The following is a 19,599-nucleotide window of genomic DNA, read 5'->3' on the forward strand; positions in this document are numbered from 1 at the left end:
GTGTTGTATGTTTCAGTGCACATGTGACAAATAAAGCTAATCTTTATATTTTTTTTATCAGGATCACAATCAAGTTCATTATCACCATCTTATATGACATCAAGTTTGCTGTCTTATGGCAGCAGCAAAGACAAAATATTACTATAAATAGCAAAATAAATAAATAGTACAAAAATGGAATAAATAGTTACTGTTCAATGTCCATTGAGAAATTTGATGGTGGAGAGGAAGAAGCTGTTCCTAAAATGTTGAGTGTGGGTCTTCAGGCCCCTGTACCTGATGGTAGTAATGAGAAGAGAGCATGTCCCTGGTGTGATGAGGGGCCGAGGTGAGGATGGTAAGGAGCCAATTGCTGGAGTATCTGAGATTAGAATCGAGACATGATTTTGAGGCTGAGCTGAGAGAAGGATTTGTGACTAGGTGCTAGACGAGAATCCAAAGGAAATGGAAATCCTAAACAGAATCGCAGACTGAACCATGGTTGAGGTGACGATTGAACACCGAACCTGAGTTCGGGTGCGCTTTAAAAATCCAAATCTTGACACCAAAACATGGCTATGAATTAGCGGGGCAGGCCTGAGTTAATCGGGCAATTGGAGCGTCTAAGCCCCGGAGGCTGGTGTAACGTACAGTAATACCTGGATCGTGGATGTTGTCTGCTTGAGGTACTGCCTGGCGAAGTTGTCCTTCATGGTGGAGATGGTTGTGCTGGCTGAGTCTACACCTTTCTGCAGCCTCTTGTGATCTGTGCACGGGAGCCTCCATGCCAAACTCTGATGCCAGTAGTCAGAATACTCTCCCCACTATATCTAAGTTCAGCGACATACCAAATCTCATCAAAGTCCTAACAAAGTAGAGCTGCTGGCATGTCTTCTTCATGATTGCAACAATGTGTTGGGCCCAGGACAAATACACTGAGATGCTGAAACCCAAAAACCCGAAGCTGCTCACCCTTTCTACCGCTGGCCCTTCAATGAATACTGGTGCATGTTCTCTCAAGTTCTCCCTGCTGAAGTCCACAATCATTTCCTTGTTTTGCTGACATTGAGTGCAAGGAGGTTGTTGTGAGTCTACTTAACCAGCCAGTCTATCTCACCCCTGTATGCTTTCTCGGCGCTAAATAGTCTGATTTCCACTATGACCCATTAATCTTCACCGATGGGTAACCACATTTTGTCTCTGCACACTATCTGCTCTTTTTTCACACTACACGTCAATGCAAGGAAGTGCATACTGCTGAACTACATTCACAGGATGAAACATGATTCTTTATTGAACTGTCACTTCCATTGTTGTAAATGAGACATGTAGTATCTCCATAAACCATTCTACAGTGGCACACCCATGAAAAGGAATGCAGTACGGTGAAGGACAGAAAGTATTTGTGGGAGGTTTCTGAATTTTAAAATCTACTGACTAATTCCATAAACACAAGAGATTCTTGTGTCCACTGCTCTGGAAATCCAGAGGAACATGCGCAAAATGCTAGAGGAACCCAGCAGGTCAGGCCGCATCTTTAGAGGGGAAGAAGCAGTCGGCGTTTCGAGCTGAGACAGGGTCTGCTGTGTTCCTCCAGTAGTTTGTGTGTGTTCAGGTCTGGAAAGGAAATTAAAAATGCATTGCAAAGTACATTTATTATCAAAGTATGCATGCAGTATGCAACCCTGAGATTTGTCTTCCCACAGACATGTCTAGAAGCCAGAATACGAAGGTGGGGAGACTCCAGTACATGAAGGTGGCTTGTACTCCATGCCCTACCCCTTATCTTCTTATTGTGGCCTCTGCCCCCTTTCTTTCCAGTTCTGGTGAAGGGTTATGGTCGGAAACGTTGGGCTGTTCATTCCCCACTTTAGGTGCTGCCCGACCTGCTGAGTTCCTACAGCATTTTCTATTTCACGTTTTTCCAAGTGTGCTCTGACTTCACATGTTCTGATTTTGCGCTCTTTTTCTCTTCCTGTTTTCCTTCCTTTTCTGTACCGTTCCAGATTGCTTCACGCTAATTTTAGAACTTTACAATTATATGAACCTGGATTTATTTAGATTCTATTTCAATGAAAAAGTACAAGCTTTAGCCCTATCCATGTGCTCAGGGTGATTGTTCCTACTCCTGACTCTGATATTGTTTTCAAGAAATCTTTGTTTAATATTAAGGGTTACAATTAATAGGTTCAGATCCCCCCTTCTCCAGCTCCTTATCTCTTTCACCAATCAATCTCCAGCTCTTTACCCCCTCACCCTCTCCCAGTTTCACCTATCACCTGCCACCCTGTACTTCTTCCTCCCCTTACCCCACCCTCTTAGTCTCCCTAATCAAATCTGGTTCAGTACAGAACACCAAATCCAGAATTGCTTTTTTCTTAGTAGATTTAAACCTAAACTGCTCTGAAAAGCTACCTCATAGGCATTCACCAGATTCCTTCTCTTGGGATCCAGCACCAACCTAATTGTCACAATCTATGTGCATATTGAAATCTCCATGGTTATTGTAACATTACCCTTTTGGCATGCATCTTCTACCCCACATCCTGGCTACTTTTTGGAGGCCCATATATAATTCCCATCAGGGGCTTTTTACCCTTGAAGTTTCTTAGCACTACCCACAAGGATTCCGATTCTATGTCACCTCCTTCTAAAGATTTGATTTCATTTTTCACCAACAGAGCCACCCTACCTCCTCTGCCTCCCTGTCCGTTCAATACCATATGCATATCCTTGGACATTAAGCTCCCATCTATGATCCTCTTTCAAACCCCACTCCGTGATGCCCACAACATAATACCTGCTAATCTCTAACTGCACTACAATATCATCTACTTTATTCCATACACTGCATGGATTCAAATGGAACATCTTCATTCCTGTATTTATCACCCTTTTCAATTTTGCCCCCAGTTACACTGCAGCTCATCCCACTGACTGAAATTTTGCCCTATCATCTGCCCTGCCCTTCTTCTCAGTCTCACTACACACTGCATTAACTTGTATACCAGCTGCCCCATCCTCAACCCTATCACTATGGTTCCCCATCTCCCTGCTACTTTAGTGTAAACTATCCCCAAAAGCTCTAGTAAACCTGCCTGCAAATATTCCTCTTGGGTTCGGGTGTAGCCCATCCTGTGCAGGTCATACCTTTCCCAGGAGAGATCCCAACGACCCAGAAATCTGAAACCCTGCCTCTTGCACCGGTTCCTCAGCCACACATTCATCTGCCAAATTATCCTAGTCTTACCCTGCCTGGTCAGCAATCCAGAGATTACAACCGTTGAGGTTCTGCTTTTCAGCTTTCTACCAAACTCTCTTCAGGACCGGATCCCTTTTCCTACCATATGTTGATGGTACCAATATGTACCCAGACGGCCGGCTGCTCACCCTCCCCCCTTTAGAATGCTGTGAAGCCAATCTGAGAAATCCCTAACACTGACACCTTGGGGGGGGGGGGGTGCAATGTACCATCCGGGTGTCTCCTTCACATCCACAGAATCTCCTGTTTGCTCCTCTAACTATGGAATTTCCAATAATTACAGCACTCCACTTCTTCCCCTTTTCCCTTCCGAGTTGCTGCAGCTTCCCTCTTGTAGGTAGTCACGTTCCTAACAGTATCCAAAGTGGTGTACTTATTACTGAGGGAAATGACCACAGGGGTACTCTGCACTTGCTGCCTCTTCCCTTTCCCTCTCCTCCAGTTCCTTAACACCATCTCTGTGATACAATACATTGAGATGTGTGATATATTGTTTAGATACAATATATTTTTAAGTTGAGTGTGTGTGATATGCAATTGAATCTGCAGGCCTATATTCTCCTAAGTTGAGGATAATGCAAGGTGAGGAGACTAAATGTTAATAATTATTGCAGGGTTCAAAAGAGTGCATGCACAGAAAATACTTACCCTGTCTGAGGAGTCTAGAAGCAAGAATCCCAGACTTATAGTTGGCGATTAAGGAAAAGGGAGGTATTTCTTCACCTAGCAGGTAGAAATATTGGAATTCTCTAACCGGAGGGCTATGGTAGCTCAGTCTCTGAGTTCATTTAAAACAAGAATGAATGGTTATCTGGATATTAATAGAATCAAGGAATAAGCAGCATCCATCATCAAGGATCCCCACAACCCAGGCCATGCTGTTGTCTTGCTGCAACCATTAGAGTGAAGGTACAGGAGCCTCAGGACCCACCCCATCAGGTTCAGGAACAGTTTAGCCCTCAACCATCAGGCTCTTAAACCAGAGGGGATAACTCCACTCACCCCGTTGCTGAACTCTTCCTACAACCTATGGACTCACGTTCAAGGACTCCTGTTGGTTGCGCCTTACTTTGAATTCTATTGTGTTTCTTGGATTTACTGAGTATGCTTGCAAGAAAATGAATCTCAGGGTTGCATATGGTGATGTACGCATATGTACTTTGATAAGAAATTTACTTTGAACTTTGAAATGGCTGAAGATAAACCAAGATCTTGACAAATGGCAGAGGTGGCTCAAAGAACCTGGCTGCCTACTACTGTCCTTAAATCTTATGTTTTTTTAATGCTTCGATTTCAAGTATGATTAATTAGTTTTACATGTCAAAGGTTCATTTGATATCAAAGAAGGTATACAATATACAACATGAAATTTGTGCTCTTCACAGACATCCACAAAAGAAGAAATCCGTAGCATTTATGTCCTTTTGTTATGTCCAAGTGTTCTCTGTTGCCCTTGAATGGGTCATAATTCCTGTTATGCTAGAATATTATTTTTATGAGAGATGAATTGCTTTTGTTTGAACATGTTGGAACCCAAAATTAAAATGCAACTTTTATTCTGTGACCATTTGCTTTCTGCCCACAGCTTAATTTTAATTAGTGGTTCCATTTTTTCACTTTGTTTAAAGTCATACACCAACCCCTCCCCTTCCTCCTCCCTACCAGGCATTCCATTCCAGGAAGCAAATATCTGTTGATTCTTTCCTTATAACACAGGTTGTTAATATGAATGTTCAGAACAGTGAAAAAGTTCTTAAAATAAATGTATAATGGATATTTCTGGCCATCCCAGAATCTACCAGCATACTTTGTGTAATATTAACTAAAGGAACTCATCTTGGAACTTAGTAGGACAGTATGTTGGTATTGGCAGTTTTTAATTGGGAATATTGTGAAATAATGATTAATAAAAGAAAGTGGATGGCGACCACAAGTAGAAGTAGAAATAGACCACATAACAACAAGTATTTCACAGCAACACACACACACACACACACACACACACACACACACACACACACACACACACACACACACACACACACACACACACACACACACACACACACACACACACACACACTCATATTTTGGGCTGAGACCCTTCACGGGGGAAGGAAGGGGGAAGATGCCAGAGTAAAAAGGTACGGGGAGGGGAAGGAGGATAGCTGGAAGGTGATAGGTGAAGCCAGGTGGTTGGGAAAGGTAAAGGGCTAGAGGAAGGAATCTAATAGGAGAAGAGAGTGGACCACAGGAGAATGGGAAGAAGCAGGAGACCCAGGGGGAGGTGATAGGCAGGCGAAAAAAGGAAAGAGGCCTGAGCGGAGAATGGAAGAAGAGGGGAGGAGGGAACTTTTATTACTGGAAGGAGAAATTGATAGACATGCCATCAGGTTGGAGGCTACCCAGGTGGAACAGAAGGTGTTGCTCATCCACCCTGAGTGTATTTCACTTCCTGTTACACCAAGCTGTTGTACCATCAATAAGACCAAGTTAAGAAAGTAATAGAGAACTCTCCACCTGCCTGGATGAGTGTAGCTCCACCAACACTTAAGAAGCTCCATATCATCAGTGGTAAAGCAGCCCACTAAGTTGCCACCAGCTTTTCCACTGACTGGAGAGAGATTCCCACCGCTGTCTGTCAGGAGTTTGTGCATTCTCCCCATGTCTGCATATGTTCCCGTCGGGTGCCCTGGTTTCCCCCACAGTCCAAAGATGTACAGGTTAGTAAGTTGTGGGTACGTTGCATTGACCCCCAAATCATGGCAACAGTCTCAGGCTTCATCCACTACAATCCTCACTGATTTGATTTGACAGAAATTACACTTCCCACTGCATGTTTCTTTAATTGATAATTTTGGAAATACTTAATTATCTAATAATATGTTTTTGTTGACAAACAGGTTCCAAATGGTAACACCCCAGAACTTGTGATCAATCCAGTCAGTATAACTGATACAGGATGGTACATCTGCAGAGTGAACAGTGGCTGCTTTTTCGAATTCAGCCTCTGGGCCCAACTGGAGGTTTATAACTTCAGTGCTGCTTGTGGTGAGTTATGTCTGCTGTAGAATGTACAATGTAAAATAATCCATACTCTGTTGTTGAAAGAGGAATGGTTTAAGAACATAAAGACCATAATACATAGGAGCAGATTTAAGCCATTTGGCTCACCAAGTCTTCTCCTACATTCCATCATGGCTGATTTATTATCCCTCTCAACCCCATTCTCCTGCCTTCCCCCTGTAACCTTTGACACCTTGACTAATCCAGAACTCACCAACCTCCGCCAGTGAAAGACCATAAGACAGAAGCAGAATTAGCCTATTCAGCCTATTTGGTCTGACATGCAGTGAATCATGGGTGATTTATTCTTAAGCCTTCTCCCCATAACCTTTGACACCTTTACTCATGAAGAACCTTTCAATCTCCGCTATAAATATACTGTTGACTTGGCCTCCACAGCCATCTGAGGCAATGAATTCCACAGATACCCCACTCTCTGGCTAAAGAAATCCCTCCTCATCTCTGTTCTAAAGGAACATCCTTGTATTCTGAGGCTGCGCATTCTGGTCCTAGACTCCCCAGTATAGGAAGCAACCTCCCCACATCCACTTATCCAAGATATGATTCATTGTAAGTATTAAGTGTCATGTATCAGTTCTGAGAATTTCACAGAGCTTCACTTGGGGGATCAGCTTGTAAGTGCAGAGCACTGTGTATAGAAAATACTGACTGAGGAGGTCTCGGCTTGCATAGAGTTACTGCAGTGAAAGAGAGCTCCATGGATCAGATGAAAGTAAGAGGTGAATGGTGGTGAACACTTAAAGAGCCACACAAATCTACAGCAGAGAAACAGATCCTTTGACCAAACTAGTCCATACAAACCATTATTCTGCCTAGTCCCATTGACCTGTACATAGATCATAGCCCTCCATACCCATCCCATCTATGTATGATGCCTATAAAAAGTATTCATCCCACTTGGAAGTTTACAACAGTAAATCACAGTGGATTTAATTTGGCTTTTTTGACACTGATCAACAGTAAAGACTCTTCTGTGTCAAAGTGAAAAGAAATTTCTCAAATTGGTCTAAATTTATTACAATTATTAAACACAAAATAATTGATTGCATAAGTACTCACCCTCTTCAAGTCAGTATTTAGTAGATGCACCTTTGGCAGAAAGTACAGCCTTGAGTCTGTGTGAGTAGGTCTCTATCAGCTTTGCACATCGGGGCACTGCAATTGTTCCTTGTTCTTCTTTACAAAACTGCTTGGGCTCTGTCAGATTGCATGGGGATTGTGAGTGAACACCCCTTTTCAAGTTCAGCTGCAAATTCTCAATTGGATTGAGGTCTGGATTCTGACTTGGCCACTCCAGAACATTAACTTTGCTGTTTTTAAGTCGTTCCTGTGTAGCTTTGGCTTTATGATTGGGATCATTGTCTTGCAGGAAAACAAATCTTCTCCTAAGTCACAGTTCTCTTGCAGTCTGCATCAGGCTTTCTTCCAGGATTTCCCTGTATTTAGTTGCATTTATTTTACCCTTTACCTTCACAAGCCTTCCAGGGCCTGCTGCAGTGAAGCATCCCCACAGCACGATGCAGCCACCACCATGCTTCACTGTAGGGATGGTGTGTTTTTGATTGGCTTATGCCAAACAATAGCATTTAGTCTGATGGCCAAAAAGCTCAATTTTGGTTTCATCGGACCAAAGTGCCTTCTTCTGCTGACTTCAGAGTCTCCCACAGCCTTCTGACAAACTCTAGCCGAGATTTCACGCGAGTTTTTCAACAGTGGCCTTCTCTTTGCCACTGTCCCATAAAGCTGTGACTGGTGAAGGACCCAGGCAATAGATGACAGCCTCTGCCATCTCAGCCACTGAAGTTTCTAAGTCCTCCAGAGTTGTCATCAGTCTTCTGGTGACCTCCCTCACTAGTCCCCTTCTCGCACGGTCACTCAGTTTTTGAGGACGGCCTGCTCCAGACAGATTTACAGCTGTGCCGCATTCTTTACATTTCTTGATGATTGACTTAACTGTACTCCAAGTCAGTGACTTGGAAAATATCTTGTATCCATCTCCTGATTTGTGCTTTCCAATAACCTTTTCACGGAGTTGCTTGGAGTGTTCTTTTGTCTTTGTGGTGTAGTTTTGTCAGGAGATCTACTCACTAGCAGTTGGACCTGCCAGGTACATGTGTAATTTTACTAAATTATTTGAAACACCTTGACTGCACACAGGTTCATATATATATATATATATATATATATATATATATATATATATATATATATATATATATATATATATATATATATAGCTAGGACACCTTAGCTAATTATGTGACTTATAAAACCAATTGGCTGCATCAGTGATGATTTGGTGTGTCATATAAAAGGAGGGTGAATATTTATGCAATCAATTATTTTGTGTTTTATATTTGTAATTAATTTGATCACTTTGTAGAGATCTGTTTTCACTTTGACACCAGAGAGTCTTTTTCTGTTGATCAGTGTCAGAAAAAGCAAATTAGGGTTTGATTCAATGTTGTGAAACAATAAAACATGAAAACTTCCAAGGGGGACATGAATACTTCTTATAAGCACTGTACCTATCCAATCTTCCTTTAAATGTTCAAATTGAGCTTGCATCTACCAGTCCCACTGTCATCTTATTCCACACTCTCACCACCCTCTTGAGTGAAAACACTCCCCCTCAGGTTCCCCTTAAATATTTCACCTTTCAGTCTTAACCCATGACCCAGAGCATAACTAAAGGAAGATGATCCAAGAACATCTTCAACAATGGTAGCATCAACCGACTCTTCAGGCAGTATGTTTCATTCTGAGTGGAGAAAAATTCCCTTTCAGATCCTCTCTATTTGTCTATTTCTCTTTATTATACCTATGTTCTCTTAAACACCTCACCAAGGAAAAAATATTCGACTATCTTCCCTATAATTATCATAGAACCATAGAACATTACAGCACAGAAACAGGCCTTTTGGCCCTTCTTGGCTGTGCCGAATCATTTTTCTGCTTAGTCCCACTGACCTGCACCTGGACCATATCCCTCCAAACCCCTCTCATCCATGTACCTGTCCAAGTTTTTCTTAAATGTCAAAAGTGAGCCTGCATTCACCTCTTCAACTGGCAGCTCATTCCACACTCCCACCACTCTCTGTGTGAAGAAGCCCCACCTAATGTTCCCTTTAAACTTTTCCCCCTTCACCCTTAACCCATGACCTCTAGTAGTTTTTCTACCCTGGCCTCAGTGGAAAAAGCCTGCTTGCATTAATTGTGTTTATCTTCATCAAGGCACTCTTCAGAAAGCCCTGCTCCAACAAAATCAATCCCAGCTTCACCAGAGCAACACACTCAAAATGCACACTCCACACTACTAGTCCATACTAGTACTACTAGTCCACACTGAACACTACTGTATATTGGTAAAATAAGTGTTGGCGCGTGGCCTAGTGGGCAAGGCATCAGACTAGTGGTCACTGGTTCGAGCCTCAGCTGAGGCAGTGTGTTGTGTCCTTGAGCAAGGCGCTTAACAACACATTGCTCTGCGATGTCACCGGTGCCAAGCTGCATGGGTCCTAGTGCCCTTCCCTTGGACAACATCGGTGGTGTGGAGAGGGGAAGGCCTACAGCTTGGGCAACTGCCGGTCTCCCATACAACCCTGCCCAGGCCTGCACCCTGGAAACTCCAGGCACAGATCCATGGTCTCTCGAGACTGACGGATGCCACCACCATTGGTAAAATAGGAAGGTGGTTTGGAACAAAAATGAGAGTACTCAATTTTGTCTTAGCTCAGTAGTATTAAGTGTTATTTTTGGTAACTGGAAGATATAATATACAGTACTATGCAAAAGACTTGGGCACATATATATAGCTAGGGTACTGGAGACTTTTGCACAGTACTGTACATTGTGTTTATATGTTTGCTTTTATATTTATTGTCTTTATTTATGCAACATTTGATCTAGAGCAACAATTATTTCACTCTCCTTTATACTTTTGTACTGGAAATGATATTAAACAATTCTCAATCTTGAATGCTGGAAGAACTCAGCAGGTAAGGCAGTACCTATAGAGAGGAATAAACAGCCAATGGTTCAGGACAGAACTTTTCATCAGGAGTGAAATGTTTATTTCTCTCCGTAGATGCTGCCCGACCCGCTGAGTTCTTCCAGCATTTTCTGTGTGTTACTCTGGATTTCCAGCATCTGCAAAATCTCTTGTATTTATGATTTCCAGCTTCTCTAGACATGCCTTATAACTGAAACACTCAAAACCAGGCAACAAACTTGCATAGCTACAGTACTTAGAACAAACTTGTACTATACAAGCCTTTATTATGAAATTATGCAAGTGCTTTTTTGAATAACTATTCAGATAATGTATCAATTTATAAATCACTTCTAAGTTATTTTACTTAACTCTCCTGTATCAGTTGCAATAATAAATGGCTTAGAAAGAAATGTAATTGAGCTGTATTTCAGGAATTGGGGCAGCCTGCAGATAACAAATACTGAGCTTAACTCAACATGCCTGGACTCATTCAATTTTGTGTTCTATATTCTGCGTTTCTCAATCTTTTTCGTGTTACTGTTTGTGCGATTTTTTTTTGTGCATGGGAGGGGCTTGGTGTTTTTCTTTGGACGGTTTCCATGGTTTTCTTTGTTTCTTGGCTGTCTGTGGGGAAGATAAATCTCAGGGTTGTATACTGCGTACATACTTTGATGATAAATTAACTTTGAATCTTTGAATGCTAATTGTGTATCCATGTGCTCACAAATACAGTATATGAAACAGTATAAATGTTTCAGTCATGAGAGGTTCTGCTGATGGTGGAAATCCAAAGCAACACACACAAAATGCTGGAGGAACTCAGCAGGACGGGAAGCATCTGCATGGAAAAGAGTAAACAGTCTATATTTTGGACCCTTCTTCAGGACTGGTATAAAAGTTTTCTTCCACTTGAGTTCCCCCAGCATCTTGTGTATATGTTTTGCTCAAGACTTTCAGCATCTTTAGAACTTTGCATATATATGTTTGACTTCAAAATGTGGATTGGATTTAGGGAGAATTTGAGCAGCATTTGCCTTGAGTGTTAAGAAGTTGATTGAAGGTCTTTTATCTTGTCCTCTGGTCGCAAGGGAAATCTGAAGTGATAAAGTAAAAGAATTGCACAAGAACTTTTTTTTTTAGAATTGGTTTAAGTTCTGATGCCAACTCCACAACAATACCAATAAATTAACCCACCGCTACCATAGCCAAGAGCTGCTTCTATATGGATACATAGTAGATAACACTGGATTTCTTTCATGGAAGATAAAATACCTTGAAGGCAGTAGAATTTGATTAGAGCACTTTTACTCTTTTACTTGATTTGTGAATTTTATCATGACATCAGATGCAGTAAATGTGTAGCACCATCAATCCAGAGCTTTTTTTTGGAGTCACAAGCAGACACCCTTTCCACTGTGGCTGAACCAGTGCAATAGTGTTCCAAGATCTTGAGGATCCAGATGAAACGGTCCATGGTATGATACAAGGCACAGTAGCATACTTATTTACTTGCTGCCTGTTTTGCCGCTGGTGTAGAGGGCAGCATTGAAGGTCCTTCTTTTCTGGCAGTGTTCAGGGCTTCCTTCATTGTGTCAGTAGCTTCCTCTCAGTTTTCACTATTGGCAGTCATGCAAGTCTCGGGAAGAGACTCGGGAATACCGTCACACTCAGATATAGAAGAATTCTTCATTGCTGCTTCCGTTACAGTTTTGTTTGACCAGTCAGGTTTGTTAGCCCTGAGCTGAATCCCCAAAACCTGGAGGACCGGTGGACCACTCTAGTTTAGCCTCTAGCCTTTGACCTGTTTGGCATGGAGAGCCCTTCCAAGAGTTAAAGCATGACCTCAGCCAACAAAGCTCTCTGGGTCATTGAGGCATGCAAGCCTCCAAACCCAACGACAAGTTTGTGCTCCTTTTGGAGGACAATAGCATAGTGGTTAGCATAATTGCTTTACATCGCCAGCAGGGTGTTCAATTCCCACCACTGTCTGTTTGGAGTTTGTACATTCTTCCTGTGACCATGTAGGATTCTTCCAGGTGCTTTGGTTTTCTTCCACAGTCCAAAGATGTTTTGTTAGGGTTAGAGAGTTACAGCCATGCTAAGCTGGCACTGGAAACATGGCCAGCACATCCTCAGAATCTAATAGTTGCTAACACAAACTGATATATTTCACTCTATGGCAACACGAGTGAATCTGCAGATGCTGGAAATAAATAAAAAAACACGAAATGCTGGCAGAACTCAGCAGGCCAGACAGCATCTATGGGAGGAGGTAATAATGACGTTTCGGGCCGAAACCCTTCATCAGGAGTGAAGTAACATGGGATGGTCGAGGGAGGATAAGAAGTGGGGGGGAGCGAGAAAGTAGAGAGCTGGGAAGTGATAGGCTGGAGGGAAATGGGCTAGGGGGAAGGAGGAGAATTCTGGGAAATAAAAGAGAAAGAAAGGTAGGGCTGGGGGGGAGAGATTATAGTGAGGGGGGGAAAAGAGAGAGAAAGAGAACCAGACTAAAATAATAGATAGGGATGGGGGTAAGGGGGGGGCAGGGGTATCAATGGAGGTCAGTGAGTTGGATGTTCATGCCGGCAGGAAGGAGGCTACCTAGGCGGGAGATAAGGTATTGCTCCATCGACCTGCGTGTGGCCTCATCTTGATGGTAGAGGAGGCCATGGACAGACATATCAGATTGAGAGTGGTCTGTGGAATTGAAGCGTGTGGCCACAGGGAGATCCCGCCACTGCTGGAGGACTGAGCGCCGGTGTTCGGTGTAACGGTCTCCCAGTCTGCAGCGGGTTTCCCCAATGTATAAATGGCCACATTGGGAGCACCAGATACAGTATATCACCCCAGTTGACTCGCAGGTGAAGTGGTGCCTCACCTGAAAGGACTGGCTGGGGCCTGGGATGGTGGTGAGGGAAGAAGTGTGGGGGCAGGTGTAGCACTTCTACCGTTTGCAGGGATGAGTGCCCAGAGAGAGGTCCATGGGGAGGGATGGGGGGATGAATGGACAAGGGAGTCGTGTAGGGAGCGATCCCTGCGGAAAGCCGAGAGTGGGGGGGAGGGGAAGATGTGGTTGGTGGTGGGATCACGTAGGAGGTGGTGGAAGTTATGGAGGATTATGCGTTGGATCTGTAGGCTGGTAGGGTGATATGTGAGGACCAGGGGGACTCTATCCCTGGTGGGCTGGCTGGGGGATGGGGTGAGGGCAGAGGTGCGTGAAATACGGGAGACGTGATGGAGGGCAGAGTTGATAGTGGACGAAGGGAAGCCCCTTTCTTTAAAAAAGGAAGACATCTCCTTTGTCCTAAAATGAAAGGCCTCATCCTGAGAGCAGATGCGGCAGAGGCAGAGGAATTGAGAGAAAGGGATAGCATTTTTGCAGGAGACAGGGTGGGAGGAGGAATAGTCTAGGTAGCTGTGGGAGTTAGTAGGTTTGTAGTAGACATCGGTGGATAGGGTGTCTCCAGAGATAGAAACAGAAAGATCTAGAAAGGGGAGGGAGGTGTCGGAAATAGACCAGGTGAATTTGAGGGCGGGGTGAAAGTTGGAGGCAAGGTTAATGAAGTCGACGAGCTCAGCATGTATGCAGGATGCAGTGCTGATGCAGTCGTTGATATAACGCAAGAAAAGAGGAGGACAGATACCGGTGTAGGCTTGGAACATAGATTGCTCCACATGGCCGACAAAAAGGCAGGCATAGCTAGGACCCATGCGGGTGCCCATGGCTACACCTTTAGTTTAGAGGAAGTGGGAGGAGCCAAAGGAGAAATTGTTAAGGGTGAGGACTAATTCCGCGAGGCGGAGAAGAGTGGCTGGTAGAGGGTGACTGGCTGGGTCTGGAATCCAGGAAGAAACGGAGAGCTTATTGACCTTTCTGGTGGGGGATAGAGGTATATAGGGACTGGACGTCCATGGTGAAAATGAGGCGGTGGGGGCCAGGGAACTTGAAATCTTTGAAGAGATGTAAAGCATGGGAAGTATCACGGACATAGGTGGGAAGGGATTGAACAAGGGGAGATAAAACAGAGTTGAGATAGGCAGAAATGAGTTCAGTGGGGCAGGAGCAAGCAGAGACAATGGGTCTGCCTGGACAGGCAGGTTTGTGAATCTTAGGTAGTTGGTAGAAACGGGAAGTGTGGGGTGTGGTTTGGTGGCCATGGATGGGAGATCTCCCGAGCTGATGAGATCGGAAATGGTTTGGGAGACAATGGACTGGTGCTCCCTAGTGGGGTCATGGTCCAGGGGTAGATAAGAGGAGGCGTCAGCGAGTTGTCTTCGTGCCTCCGCTATGTACAGGTCGGTGCGCCAGACGACAACAGCACCCCCCTTATCAGCGGGTTTAATGGTAAGGATTGTTGCGGAGGGAATGAAGAGCAGAGTGTTCAGAGGGGGTAAGGTTGGAATTTCACTCTATTTCACTCTATGTTTTTATGTACACGTGACAAATCAAGCTAATCTTTATCTTAAAGGAGACATCTAACTAGTCAGTCCTGGCTGTGGGACCACAGAAGTGGGATGTGGCCTGTTCACAGGATGCCCAGTCAATTGTAATGTAATATGCAACTGTCCTTCATTTGGTGACTTATCTACTTTAAGTTCAAAGTTCAAATTAAATTTATCATGCAAATATGTATATGTCACCATATACTACCCTCTACCCTGAGATTCATTTTCCTGTGGGCATTCACAGTAGAACAAAAAAAATACAATAGAATCAATGAAAACCTGAAGGCTCACAACCAATGTGCAAAGAAGACAAACTACAAATACGACAAAAATAAAAAAATGAATAATAAATAATACTGTGAACTTGAGTTACAAAGTCCTTGAAAGTGAGTCCATTGGTTGTGGAATCAGTTCAGTGTTGAGGTGAGTGAAGTTATCCATGCTGGTTCAGGAGCCTGATGGCTGAGGGGTAATAACTGTTCCTGAACCTGGTAGTGTGGGACCTGAGGCAACCATATCTCCTTCCCAGTGGTAGTAGTGGAAAGAGGCTGTGGCCTAGAAAGGGTCCTTGATGATGGACGCTGCTTTCTTGTGGCAGCACACTTTGTAGATGTGCTCAGTGGTGGGGAGGGTTTTTCCTGTGAGGACTGGGCTATGTCCACTACATTGTGCAGGCTTTTCTATTCTTGTGCATTGGTGTTTCCAAGGTACTCTCCACTCTGTAGATATAGAAGTTTGTCAAAGTTTTAGATGACATGCTGAATCTGTGCAAAGTGGAGGTTCTGCAGTGCTTTGAGGATTACAATTTGCCTCTCTGTTGCCATGGGTAGCTCAACTATAGTGTGCATTCCTCTATAGAAATGCTTGTGAAGTTTTCATGTTGACCTCCACCCTGGGAAAAAAGATTTATGTTGCCCACTCGATCTTATCATCTATCAAGTCACCTCTCAACCTCCTTCATTACATCATAAGACATATTCTCCAATCCAGGCAGTATTCTATTAAGTCTCCAGCAGCTCATATTTTGCTCTTGATTCCAGTATTTGCAGTGTCTTGTTTCTCCAGTCTTCTTGCTCCTTTGTAATGGTTAATGTAACTTTAGTCATATTTCAAAGCAGCATTCATTACGCTAAGGATTAGCATAGTTTCGAGAGGACTAGATATCAAAACGGGGATGTATTGCTGAGGCTTTATAAAGCATTTGTCAGACTGCAGTTGCAGTTGTGAGCACAGGTGAGCAATTCCGGGTGCCAAGAAAGGATGTGCTGGCATTGGAGAGGGTTCACACGAGGTTCGTGAGAATGATCCTGGGAATGAAAGGGTTAATGTATGAGGAGCGTTTGATGACTCTGGGCCTGTACTCACTGGAGTTTAGAAGAATGAGGGGGGATCTCATTGAAATCTATCAAATAATGAAAGGCATAGTAGAGTGGATGTGGAGATGATGATTCCTGTAGAAGAGGAGTGTAGGACCAGAAGGCACAGCGTCAGAAAACATGGATGGAATAGAGATGTGGCGGGGGGGCAGGATTTCATTAGCTGAAGGGTGGTAATTCTGTGGAGTACATTGCCACAGATAGCTGTGGAGGCCAAATCATTAAAGGGTAATTAAAGTGGAGGGTAATAGCTTCTTGATTAGTAAGGGTTAGTAAGGGCATCAAAGATGTCAGGACAAGGCAGGAGAAAAGGGTTAAGAGGAAAAATAAGTTGACCATGGAATTGTGGAGCAATATCAGGAGGCCTAATTCTGCGCCAGTGTGCTATAGTTTTATGGATTATGCAAGAGGAAGGGGAATCTGTCTTTCATATGAAGTCCATCCATTGGAGCATGGTTACTCTTCCTCCATTATGTCTCAGAGCTTGTCTTCTCTGAGTTATATTTTTTAGCACACGTTCACTGCCACCCAACCCGTTGCTCTGGTTTGCTCATAAGGTTTTTATTCTATATCTACGAAATAGACAAAGTTTATTATCAAAGTTAAAGTCAAAGTAAATTTATTATTGAAGTACATATATCTTAACATATACTACCTTGAGATTCATTTTCTTGTAGGCATTGTACAGGAAAATAAAGAAATACAATAAAATTTATATAATATTATACATAAGCAAGGATGTTCAGAGTTACAGATAGAAAAGGCAGCAAAAGACTTTTTCCCAGGACAGAAATGAGGGGACATAATTAGGTGGTAGTGTGGAGATATGTCTTTACTCAAGGAGGTATAAAGTGCTCCTTCCCTCTGCTAGCCTGTAGCTCACCCCTTGGGCAAGGTGTAGCACCTGCATAGTTCTCCCCCCCCCTCCCACCCAACACTCCTGATTAGGGTCACGTGAAGCCATGAGAGCAGATGGTGCATATCACAAGTCCTGGTTATGTGACCACTGATGTCAGGCAAACAATCCCTGAAGAGTATGGATAATGGCTGGGGTTACCTGTCTTGTAAAGACACTGGCCAGAAGAAGCCAATGGCAAACTACTTCTTTAAAAAAATTGCCAAGAACTATCATGGTCATGAGAATCTGATAGCCCACATCATACAACAGGGCACAGAATGATGATGATGCATAAACATCGACTGACAAACAATCAATATGCAAAAAAGACAAATTATGCAATAGTAAATCAATAATACTGAGAACGGGAGTCCTAAAGTTCTTGAAAGTGAGCGTGTAGGTTGTGAAATCAGTTCAGAATTGAGGTGAGTGAAGTTGTCCATCCTGGGTCAAGAGCCTGATGGTTGTAGGGTAATAACTGTTCCTGAACCTGGTGTTGTGAGACTTGAGGCCCCTGTACCTTCCTGATGGCAGCAATGAGAAGAGAACATGGTAGGGACCCCGATGATGGATGCTGCTTTCCTGCGACAACGCCTCTTGTAGAAGTTGTTAATGGTGGTCATCTTGAAGGCTTATCTTTAGCAGACCTGCACTGCCATTCAACACTCTGACTTGCTGATAACGTTTTTGCTCTATGTCTATAAAATAAGGCAAATTTATCTTTTTTATCAGATGGATTTATAGTTGAAAGTCATGATTGGTGAACAGCTGGTAATGATAAAATTGCTATCTTTTCAGGAAGAAGAGTTTTTTCCAATGAGGCCAGGCTCCAGATAATAAATCAGCCACAAACCCAGAGACTGATGGTCGGGGATACACTGATATTGGAATGTACTGCAATTGGCATCCCAATGCCACGTTATCAGTGGCTGAGAAATGGCATACCAGTCACCAATGGCTCTGAAAGGCATTACAAGGTAGACATTACAATCCAATGCCTTTATTCTCCATTTAAATTTGTGAAGAATCTGCTCACATAGATTCATAGAGTTCTACAGCACAGAATCAGGCCCTTCCAGTCCATCCTGACTTGGTCTCATCTACCTGCACCTGGATCAGTGGGGATTCCATTGAAGCCCATCGAATATTGAAAGGCCTGCATAGAGGGGACATGGAGAGAATGTTTCTGATAGCGGGAGAGTCTAGGATCAGGAGTCACAGCCTCAGAGCACAAGGACGTCCCTTTAGAACAGAGATGAGGAGGAATTTTTTAAGCCAGAGGCTGGTGAATCTTTGCCACAGGCTGCTGTGAAGACCAAGTCATTGGGTATATTTAAAGTGGAAGTTGATGGATTTTTGATTAGTAAGGGTGTCAAAAGTTGTGGGAAGAAGGCAGGAGAATGGGGTGGAGAGGGATAATAAATCAACCATAATGGAATGGTGGAGTAGACACAATGGGCTGAATGGCCTAATTCTGTTCTTGTCTTATGGTCATATAGCATGCATAGTGGTCCTTTGCCGCAATGAATCATTGCCAACTAGGATGCCTTAATCCTGTAATCCCAATTTCCTGTGTTTGGTCCACATTCCCCCAAAGCTCCACCCCTCCATATACCCATCTAATTGCTTCTTAAATGAAAATACTGTGTCATCCTCAGCCATTTCATCTGGCAGCTCGTTCGGTATACTGTGTTAAAAAAAAGTTGCCTCTCAGGTCTGTTTAAATCTTTCCCCTCTTAGCCTAGATCAATGACCCTAGTTTTGATCAATCTTATCCTAGAGAAAAGACCTGTCCACCTTATCTCTGCCTCTCATAATCTTAAGCAATTCAATAAATTCATTCCTCCTTTTCCTCTCCAAGGATTATAGACTTAATCTGGCTAACCTCTCTCTATCATGTAAGCCCCCTTGTCCTGGTAACCTCCTCATAAAGGATTTAAAGTAGATTTTCCTATGTGTAGGTGAGGCCTTATCTATGGAAATGAATAAACAGTTGACGATTCAGTCCTGATGAAGGGTCTCGGCTCAAAATGTCGACTGTTTATTCCTCTCCATAGATGCAGATTGACCTGCTGAGTTCCGCCAGTATTCTGTGTGGGGTTATTCTGGATTTCCAGCATTTGCGTTTCATGTTTGCATGGCTTTTGGGAGTATCACCTGCCAAAAATGTGTCCCTAAAAATTCTGAGTAGTAATCCCACAATTTCCTTTATGCATCTGATGGGTTGTGAGTGTTTTTTACAAGTGAGAGTGGAAAAAGCTGTTTTTGATACAGGTGTGGAGCTTTACATTTTGTTCACTTAAGAAACTTACGCAAGCACACCTTTATTTGTTAACAGATAAATAAAATAAATATGGACAACCAGGGACAGTACCGTTGTCGTGTGTTCAACGACAGGGCAGAACTCTGGAGTTTGGAAGCAGAAGTTATTATAGGTAAGGAGTTGTAATTTAGTAAATTAGTTAAATTTTGTTACATTTTGGGTGGTGGGGTGGAGATATGTCTCTACCAAAGGAGGTGTAAGGCACGCCTACCCTCTGCTAGCCTTCAGGGCACC

At 43.2% G+C, this 19,599-nt stretch overlaps 1 protein-coding gene across 4 annotated transcripts in view; it reads left to right on the forward strand.

Moving 5' to 3' along the window:
• The window catches only part of LOC140737650 (mucosa-associated lymphoid tissue lymphoma translocation protein 1-like), a 120,292-nt gene that overhangs the window by 39,523 nt on the left and 61,170 nt on the right, over positions 1-19,599 (forward strand). For all 4 annotated transcript variants that reach the window (XM_073064170.1, XM_073064167.1, XM_073064168.1 and 1 more), the window contains 3 exons: positions 6,145-6,292; positions 17,841-18,019; positions 19,381-19,477. In XM_073064170.1, coding sequence (XP_072920271.1) covers positions 6,145-6,292; positions 17,841-18,019; positions 19,381-19,477 — 424 coding nt within the window. The remainder of the gene's footprint in view (positions 1-6,144; positions 6,293-17,840; positions 18,020-19,380; positions 19,478-19,599) is intronic.

Source organism: Hemitrygon akajei, chromosome 13, assembly GCF_048418815.1.
Source record: "Hemitrygon akajei chromosome 13, sHemAka1.3, whole genome shotgun sequence".
Taxonomy (NCBI): Eukaryota; Metazoa; Chordata; class Chondrichthyes; order Myliobatiformes; family Dasyatidae; genus Hemitrygon; species Hemitrygon akajei.